The sequence below is a fragment of the Sapajus apella genome, unplaced genomic scaffold (genome assembly GCF_009761245.1).
Source record: "Sapajus apella isolate SASKATOON/1434 unplaced genomic scaffold, GSC_monkey_1.0 scaffold40, whole genome shotgun sequence".
NCBI lineage: Eukaryota > Metazoa > Chordata > Mammalia > Primates > Cebidae > Sapajus > Sapajus apella.
This window is the reverse complement of record NW_022436980.1, coordinates 816,848-826,485: the sequence shown is the minus strand read 5'-3', so window position 1 is coordinate 826,485 and position 9,638 is coordinate 816,848. Positions and strand designations below refer to the sequence as shown.

Sequence of the window (9,638 nt, the reverse complement as noted above, 5' to 3'; positions counted from 1 at the left end):
TTAACCTTGTCAGCTGGTTTTGAGGTAGGAGGCAGGACTCTGGCACCGCACCAAATTGAGCACTAGCCTAAACAGGGAGGCGGTGGAAGCCGCTTTCCATCAGATACGCCCACCAGTGTGTCAGTTCATCATTGCCATGGCAACACTCAGGAGTTACCGCCCCTTTCCAGGGCAATGACCCGATGAGCGAAAAGTTACTACCCCTCTCCTAGAAATGACTGCATAAACTGCCTCTTAATCCGCATGTTATTAAAAGTGGGAATAAATGTGAGTATAAATGTGACTCAAAGCTGGCCTGAGCTGGTGCTTTCGGCCTCTGGGGTAGCCTATTCTACAGGAGCAGTCACGGCTGTGACACCACCACAGCTGTAACACGGCCTCTTCAATAAAGTTGTTTTCTTCTACCTCCGAGTTGCCCTTGAATTCTTTCCTGGGCAAAGCCTAGGCCTTTCCTGGGCCAAGGACTCTGGCTGCCTAAGTCCCACTTTGGGGCTTGCCTACCCTGCATCAGTTCGAACTCACCGGACTCATTTCTTTATCCTTTTATTTTTTTACATGCTCTCCTTCCTAGATCAGTGTCTTATCTATACAGGTTTTTGAACCTTTATGTAGTCTTTAGAATTTTATAACCTGCTCCTGCTTCGTATTGTCTTATTTTCTTAACATTTCAAAACACCTCTGAACACGTCAGAACTTTTTTTTTCTCCTTTAAAATTGAGTCTGAATAACTCATCTTGTGTTCATTTTTTTCTACATTCCCTCAGCCTGCATTCTCATGAATCCATTTTGCTCTATATTCATCTGGACATTAGACTACTTTGCAAATACTATCATTTCTGCCTATTCTTTCTGTACTGCGTGATTGTCAGCTCCTGGAAGACAAACACCCATCTTCCATTTTGTCTGGATTTCCCCAACTGAGCCTAAAAGATTGACTTAACACCGACTAGTGTGCTGTGTGCTTCACGCAGTGGGTGCTTAATAAATATTTTAAAACAATATTAAAATGTTGAATATATTTGACAGCAGTGCTGCTCCTCATCATTTCAAATGCCAACACTTTCTAGGTCCCTTTTCTGTCTAGCAACCATTTCCCAACATACCTACATGCCCCCAGACGTTTCAGGAAAGCTGGGGCTCTTTTTTGATCCATCTTTCTTTGCCCCAGTTAAGGAAATATTGTTTACATTTTCCCCCTTAGGAGTATCTTATTGGTACTCAAAGACCCTACCACGAAACCTGAAGTTGCTTTTTCTCCTTGGTAATTAGGGGAGAGGGAAAGACAGCAGGGATAGAGAAGGTTTTATTTCCTATTACTTCAGTTTTCACCCCAGATCGTCGTTTACAATAAGATACAATGCCCCTATGAGTATTTTCATACCTGTAAGGATGTTTTTCATTCTTTGCATCTGAAGAGCGCTAAGGATTTTAGGCAAGAGGTTTCAGTATTTTAACTAAGATATTGTTTTCTCATGAGCTTTATTCAACACCTCATTTTCTTCTTAATCTCCTATAGTCAGTCAGGCTACATTTCTCTAGTAACATCATTTTTCCTATTAATCATTATTTCGTACCTGTGAAAAATAAGCTTACACTTAATGTATGAATCTAGCATGGTAATGTACAGAAAAGCTTATTCTCTTCTTCTGGGGTAGGGAATTCCGTTTTGCAAAGCACTTTGCCATCTATTTGTTAGCTTATTTAATCCTCACAACAACTTTGCTAGGTGGACAGAACAAGAGTCATTATCTCCAGGATAAGGAAAAGGAAACTCAAGAGACGTTAAGTGACTTATCCAAGGTGATACAGCACGGATAGACGCATACTGAAAACCCGAACTTCTGACTCCACAGGCACTCCCACACAGCTCAACTTTACATAATAGGCCCTGGTTATGTCAGTAGAGAGAAGGCTGCTAGGAAGAAGCAGCAGGGTGACAGATGGGTAGGTGGGGAGCGGCGGTGGGGCGCGGAGCATTGCTCGAAGACCACTCACCGCAGGCGCAAATCACTGTGCGAGCGCCAGCAGGTTCAGGAAAGTAGGAGAAAGAGGCGGAGCTCTTTGCTAATACCGTCCCCCTGCCTCTGTTACCGCGCAGGCGCACTTCCTGAAGCTGAAGGTCAAAGGGACTCCGAATCGCGCAGGCGCACTTCCTGAAGCTGAAGGTCAAAGGGACTCCGAATCGCGCAGGCGCGGTTGTGCCTTGGGGGTGCCAAGATGTCGTTCCCAAAGTATAAACCGTCGCGCTTCGCCACTCTGCCCCAGACCCTCGACCCAGCCGAATATGACATATCTCTGGAAACCCGGCGGGCGCAAGTCGAGCGGTTGGCCATTAGAGCCCGGCTGAAACGAGAGTACCTGCTTCAGTACAACGACCCCAACCGCCGAGGACTCGTCGTGAGTGGGGGTTGCGGGGGGGCCTTCCTGGCAAGAATAGTGCCCGAGTCCTGGAAGGGACCGACAGAGACCACGCAGCGGGGCGGCCACCGCTTTCGATCAGTATCTCAGACGCAGGTCCTCTTCCAGGCACAGAGAACAGGCCAAGTCACTACCCTTTGACCTGTGTAAGAGGTTGGCCCTTGAGAGAACCGGCTATGGACTCAGACCTGGCTGTGTTTGAATCCTGGTTTGATCACTTCCCGCCTGCATGACTTTGAGAAAGTTATTCACTCTGCTTATCCTCGATTTTCTGTCTGCAAAAGGGGCGTAATATAGTGCCTACTCTTTGTCAGGCTGTGAAGATTAGATGAGATAGAGCATGTGACTGGCCTAGCACAGTGCCTCATTCGTAAGGCATGTTCAGAAAATGTTTATATATATAAAATATTAAAGAGCTGGCGTTTACCTTTCATTTTACAGTTCGTTTGGATACTGCTCTCTTCTGATGGGAATACAGTGATTCCTTCAACCTGTGTCTTTTAAAGACCCTGCAGCTTTTTGAAGTTCTAGGCTTTGGAGTCAGACCCCAAGGCACTACTCATTGGCTAACTCTATTACCTTGGGCAACTTTAACTCCTCTGAATTATAGTTTCTTGATTTCATATAGAAAAGATGTGCATTCTTCGTAGAATTATGAGGTTAAATAAGGTAGTCAGTCAGTTTAACATTCTCAGCACATAATATATGCCCAGTAAACTGGGAGTTAACAGGTGTGCTTTTATTAGTTTTCTATACAGGAACTGTCTGAGTAGGTTAAATACGATGTTAACAAAACAAGACTTTTCCCACACGTTGCATTGGCGTTTGGAATTTTTGGAAGTTATGAGGATTGAATGAAAGTTACAGTGTGCCAGGTACTGTGCTAAACTCTTTTTGAGTATTACTTTATTTACATATCACAACTATTTGGATAATTAAGCTCTACCACAGTCCCCATTTTACAGATGAGAAGACAACATGGGAAGGACAAATAGGTCATACAGAGATATCCCCTTAGCAGGTGATAGAGCAAAATTCTAACCCCGGTTTGTATAACCCACAGCATCTGCTTTTAACTAGTTGCCTGTACTGTCTCCAGCCAGAACCGTGTTAACTTGGGAAGAGGGTGCAGACACATTTATTATAAACTCACATGATTGGGTTTGATGTGTTAGGTAGTGTGATGTATTAAAAAAGAATAAGGTCTCAGACAGACCTGAAAGTGAAACCTAGATCTTCTATTTTCCATCTCTCTGCCTCAGAGTAGTTTCATTTTCTCATGTGTAAATAAAGGTAATACTACCTGTCTCTTTGGTTTTGTTGATTAAATGAGTGGGTGACACCATCATTTATCAATCAGTACATGTAAATTCTCTTGCCTAATCTTTTTTTTTCTTGAGACAGGATCTTACTCTATCACCCAGGCTGGAGTGCAGTGGTGCAATCTCAGCTCACTGCAACCTCTGCCTCCTGGGCTCAAGTGTCCTCCTACCTCAGCCTCCCAAGTTCCTGGGACCACAGATGTGCACCACCATGTCTGGTTAATTTTTTGTATTTTTTATTGAGATGGAGTTTCATCATGTTGCCCAGGCTAGTCTTGAACTCCTGAGCTCAAGCGATCCTCCTGTCTCTGCCTCTAAAGTGCTGAAATTACAGGCTGGAGCCACTGCACCTGGCCGTCTTGTCTAATCTTTAAGAATAATTGATTGAGTCAGTAGATAATTACTCAGGGTCTATTATGGCCCTATTTTATACTCGAGGTAACAATGGAGATCAAAACAGGCAAAAATTCCTGTCCTTGTAGTAAGAACTTTCTAGTGGGGGAGACAAGAAACAAGTTAAAAAATTAAAATTATTTAACATGTTAGGTAGTGGTAACTGATAAGAAAAAAAATAAAGCAGGGGAGATTCAGAGTGTGTGTATGTTGTAGGGTAGGTAAGCAGCTACAATTTTAGACAGGCCCAGGGAAAGCCTCTGGCAGTGGCATCTGAAAGAAATGGGGTGAGGGAGCTAGCTCTCTGGGAAAGCAGTGTACTAGTCAAAGGGAAAGGCAAGTGCAAGGGCTGTTAGGCAGGAGAGTGTCCAGTTAGTTGAAAAAATACTAGAAAGACTATCGTGGCTAACGTGGAGAAAGGTGAGGGCAGAGTGGGACGAGATCACGCCAGGCCTTGTACGTCATTTTAAGGACTTAGACTGAATAGGGAGTTTCATGATCTGGACTTAACAAGTTCTCTCTGGCTGCTTAGTTGAGAATTGACTATGGGGGAAAGGACAGGATCAGGGAGAGTAGGAGGCTTTTGTAGTAATCCATCTCTTAGTTGAGTTGCCACCAGGGTGGTGGCAGAAGGTGGTGAGAAATGATAGATTCTGGGTGTATTTTGAAAGTAAAGCCAACCAGGTTTGCTGATAGATTGGATATGGTGTATGAAAGAGGAGAGTCAAGGATGACTCTAAGGTTTTTGACCAAGTGATTTTAAGAATGAAGTTGCCTTTTACTAAGAAACAGGAATGTGATGAGAGGAGCAGGTATGAAGGTGGAGTAGACTATTGGGAAATCAGTTTGGGATATGTGACATTTTAGATGCCTGTTAGACCGTATGTCAGAGTTGAGCAGGTGGTTGGATATTAAGTCTGGAGTTCAGGGTAGAGGTATAGGGCTGGAGGTAAAATTTTGGGAATCATCAGCCGCTAGATAGATATGTAAAGTCATCTGACTAGACAGCATCATCTAGAGAGTAAATGTAGATAGGAAAGGCCAGCAAGACCAAGGTCCAATTTTAAGAGACTGGGGAGATGAGGCGGAAAAGAGCAAAGAGATGAAGAGAGAATGGCCATAGAGTTAGCAGGAAATCCAAGCAGGTGTGGGCCTGGAAGTTTCACATGAAGAAATGATTTCAGGAGTTTTCACCATTTCAGATGCTGCCAAGAGTCCATTGGACTTTTAGTGATATCAAAAGAGGAAAACTCTCTCCCATGGTGTCTTTTGGAACCTCTCTTAATAACATTACTGGGCTTAATGAACTATGGTCATGGGGCAATTGGTATATGAAATGAAATGTCTGTATCTGGAAGAAAGATCTGGCAGATACTAGGCACAGAGAGGTGACTAGGAGATTGAGATGTCTGCCATTGGATAGTCATTCAAACACATTGATAGCAGAAAGGATGTAAGAATAGATGCATGAATCCTTTTGGGTATTGAGCTTTAACATCCCCTTGGACCTACATCTTGTGTCTTTACCCTCTTTATTCTTTTTGGTAATATAGGCAATAATAATAATGCTGCAGAACACTTACATGTGCTTTCACTTTAATGTGGTATGATAACATCAATAGTTTCTAGAACAGCTGAATATATTTTGGGACTTTGAATCTAGTAGTGAGTGCTTATACCCTTTCAGTCTGATTGAAAGGAACAGGAACATTTCCATCATAAGACTTTTTTGTTTTTTTACTTCTAAGCTGCAGCTGATTATCTCAGGATAAAATAGTTATAATTTAGTTTAGTTTGAAATAAGACGGTGGAAGACCTAGTTAAATTATTTTAGTCCTGCAAATCATGACTTCTTGATGTTGGTTAGGACCTTGAATATTCATGTCATAAAGTCTTAAAGCTGATTTTATTTGCTTATTTTTATCTGTAGTTAATTGGAGAGACTAATTTTGTAAAAATCACTTGGGGATTTAGCTAATTAAATTTGATTATGTGTTTGGGGGTGGATTTGCCATTCATGGATAGTTATTCTAGTATAAATATATTAAAATGGACAATTATTTTCTTTTTTGTTCTTTTTTCTTTTTATTGTTGTAGACAACTATTTTCTTTACCAAGACCAGTCTGATTATTATTTTAACAATTTTGACCTCTCTACAAAACTTTTAATAGTGTGAAATGTCTGAATTAATGCTTTTAAAATATCAGTCAAGTCAGCTTAAAAAACTTAACAGTTCAGCTAGTCTACCCCCTGAGCTTCTTTTTGCCTTGAAAGACTATTTTGGGGATAGCATTAGAAAGGGTCCTGGAAACAAAATACAAAGCATGATAGAGCATATGAAATCTGTTTTTCTTCATTTGGAATATTGCATGGTCCATTCACACTAGGCAATGAAGCTAAAAGCAGTCCAGAGAAGAGTAGATAAAAATGATAAAGGAGAAAAAGTGGCTTATCTGACAGTTTAAAGATTAGGATTCTTAAATAAACAGAAAGCTAATTGGTGATATGAGTCTTCTACATTCTGAAGGATTTGAACAAGATCATTAGAATTCAAAAAACACTAGACATGAAAGGTCTTTCCAGAAGCTGTTTAGGAATATTCATGGCACATCCTTAACTGTTACAGAGAACAAAAGGCATCTGTGCTCCTTCACAAAAGTCCTGGTGAATTTGTTTCTCAATTGATCCTTCTTAAGTTTTGTAACTTTTTGTTTTCATTAATTTTAGGTAAATCCTGCCTTGGTTCGTTGGGCCTATGCAAGAGCAAACGTCTATCCTAATTGCAGAGCCACTCCTAAAACCTCACTACTGGGAGCTGTGTTTGGAATTGGGCCCCTCATCTTGTGGTATTATATTCTCAAAACTGACAGGGTAAGTATTCAGAGCAGATGTTTATTATTCGAGTGATAGGTTCCCTCGCTAGGGGCCAGCTGCAGTTCTTTCTCATGACTGCCACCAGTGCCCCTCCCACCTTGGGGGCTGTATGCTGCTTTCCCTTCCTCTCTTTTTGCCAGCGAGAGTTAAAACAGAAAGTTTTCAGTTATCTTTGTCTATTTTTTTAGTTCATTTGTTTTTTGAAAAGATGATATTTATTGGGTTAAGTATTAGCAGAATACATAAATCATTTAGTGCATTTCATGTTAGCGTGAATTCTATTTATGTTGGTCACATTTTGTGAATTAATGTTAAAACCTATTAATACTCTAGGGACAGAGAAGCACAAGCTGCCTGTGTGCGGAATAGCTGTCATCAGAGGCCTGGGTGTATGATTGTAGAGAAAGCCAAGCTGATCTTTGGCACCAAACCATTCTACTTCTGGTACTAGACCCCGAGCTGCAGCCCCCAGGCTTGTGATGCCATCTAGACTGGAGCCCACTTTGTCTAGCTTTGTCTTTAACTGGCTCATCTGCTTTCCCATGTATTTTGATTATCTAGTAAATACTTAACAGAAAGATGATCCACACTTTCTCAGAAAGTGTTTGTATTTTGCTTTCAATGTTTGCTTTTTAGTGGGATAATATCTTTCTAATGACTAAAATGTGAGTAAGATGTTTTTGAATAGGAGCATTTTTTTTTACTGTCTCTTCAGTTCTTCAGATTACTATTTCCTCACACACTCCCTGGGCTTTAGGCAATGGGGGTTGCAATTAAGTTTGGAATGTTTCATCCTGTTTTTCAGTTGTACCATGGATTGTGCCAGAATGCAGTTTTTCTTTTCCTTTTTATTTACTTATTTATTTTTATCTAATGCATCCAACTGGCCAAATGTATTGTTTTTAATGTACTTTTTTTCTGTCTATACAGGATAAGAAAGAAAAACTTATCCGGGAAGGAAAATTGGATCGAACATTTAATCTCTCATCTTAAGTCTGGCAATGGTGACTACATGTATTACCTCAAATAAATCATCTATTAATCATTAAGAGTAGTTTATCTTTCTTAGTATTATCTTAATTGAATGTTAAAAACTTAAAACCCTAACAACAGAGAAGCAAAAGGAGCCAGTGCTGGGAATCCACAAAGGATTGGTTTGGGAACCCCCTGTGGTAACCTAACTCCTCAGATGCTCAAGTCCCTTATGTAAAATGGCTTAGTATTTGCATATAACTTATACATCTTCCTTGAAATTATCTCTACTTAATAATACCTAATACAATGTAAATTCTATGAAAATAGTTGTTATACAACCATGTTTATTTCTATAATTTTTTATTGTTATATTGACTTTATTTATTTAATTTCAGTCCATGATTGGTTGAATTCACAGATGTGGAACCCTCGGATATTGAGGGCCCACTATATATCCTTCTAAAATTTTTTTTTCTCTATGCTTATATATCTTTTTTTTTTTTTTTTTTTTTCCAACAAAATGAGATCCACTGTGCATAATAATTTGTAAATTTTTGGCTCAGTAATTTGTCATGAATATCTTTCCATGCAATGACTTTTTTGCAACATTTTAAATAACTGCTAGTTTTCTGTGTGTCTATCACAATTTACTTAATCTCATAATTGGATGTTTCATTTTTCCAATTTTATTATTATTTTATTTTTGAGACAGAGTCTTGCCATGTTGCCCAGGCTGGAGTGCAGTGATGCAATCTTGGCTCACTGCAACCTTCACCTCCCGAATTCTAGTGATTCTCCTGCCTCAGCCTCCCAAGTAGCTGGGATTACAGGCACGCACCACCATGCCCAGCTAATTTTTGTATTTTTAATAGAGAAGGGGTTTCACCATGTTGATCAGGCTGATCTTGAATTCCTGGTCTCAGGCGATCCATCCACCTCAGCCTCCAAAAGTGCTGAGATTACAGGTGTGAGCCACTGTGCCCAGCTCATTTTCCAATTTTTTTGCTGTTATTATTAATGTAATGAACACTCTTGCTAGCGAATTTTTATGTGCGTCCCTAACTTTTCTCATAGGATAAATTTCTGGGAGTGAAATTTCTGAGTCAGTAAGTATTCTAATGTTTTGTGTTTGGTATAAACATAAAAGGTTTTATAATTTTATATTCCTGGGCAATGAATGCAATGCCTGATCCCTGTACCTTGAACACAGTCTCAGAAGCCAAACTCTTTGCTTATCTATCTTTGCTCTGCCACTTTACGGTGAAGTGACCTGGAAAGTGTTTACATTCTTTGTGCCTCTGCTTCCTTTTTTTTTTTTTTTTTTTTTTTTTTTTTTTTTAAAAAAAGACAGGGTTTCACCATAATGCTCAGGCTGGTCTTGAACTCCTGACCTCAGGTGATCCACCCGCCTTGGCCTCCAAAGTGCTTGGATTACAGGTGTGAGCCACCACACCTGGCCTCGTTTCCTTATTTTTATAATAGATATACTAATAACACATAGTATTGTTTAATGATTTATTACAAATAAAGTATTTAGGACAGTGGTATATAGTCTTAGTGTTTACTATTATTATTTTTAAACCTGATAGATGAAAAGTATTTTAAATTTGCAATTTATTATTAAAGGTTTTTAATATATATATATATATATATAT

At 39.8% G+C, this 9,638-nt stretch overlaps 1 protein-coding gene and 1 long non-coding RNA gene across 5 annotated transcripts in view; one reads left to right on the top strand and one right to left on the bottom strand.

Moving 5' to 3' along the window:
- The window catches only part of LOC116565399, an 88,409-nt gene extending 86,279 nt beyond the window's left edge, over positions 1 to 2,130 (bottom strand). For 2 of the 4 annotated variants that reach the window (XR_004275421.1, XR_004275422.1), the window contains exon 1: positions 1,996 to 2,130. This is a non-coding gene — a long non-coding RNA (uncharacterized LOC116565399). The remainder of the gene's footprint in view (positions 1 to 1,995) is intronic. The other 2 variants (XR_004275420.1, XR_004275419.1) reach the window with 2 other exon arrangements.
- A 35-nt stretch (positions 2,131 to 2,165) lies between these two features.
- On the top strand, positions 2,166 to 8,057 carry NDUFB4 (NADH:ubiquinone oxidoreductase subunit B4). Its single transcript, XM_032298949.1, has 3 exons — positions 2,166 to 2,397; positions 6,862 to 7,005; positions 7,939 to 8,057. Exons 1-3 carry the CDS (start codon positions 2,218 to 2,220, stop codon positions 7,999 to 8,001), a joined length of 387 nt encoding a protein of 128 aa, XP_032154840.1. The 5' UTR covers positions 2,166 to 2,217; the 3' UTR covers positions 8,002 to 8,057.
- The last annotated feature ends 1,581 nt before the right edge of the window (positions 8,058 to 9,638 follow it).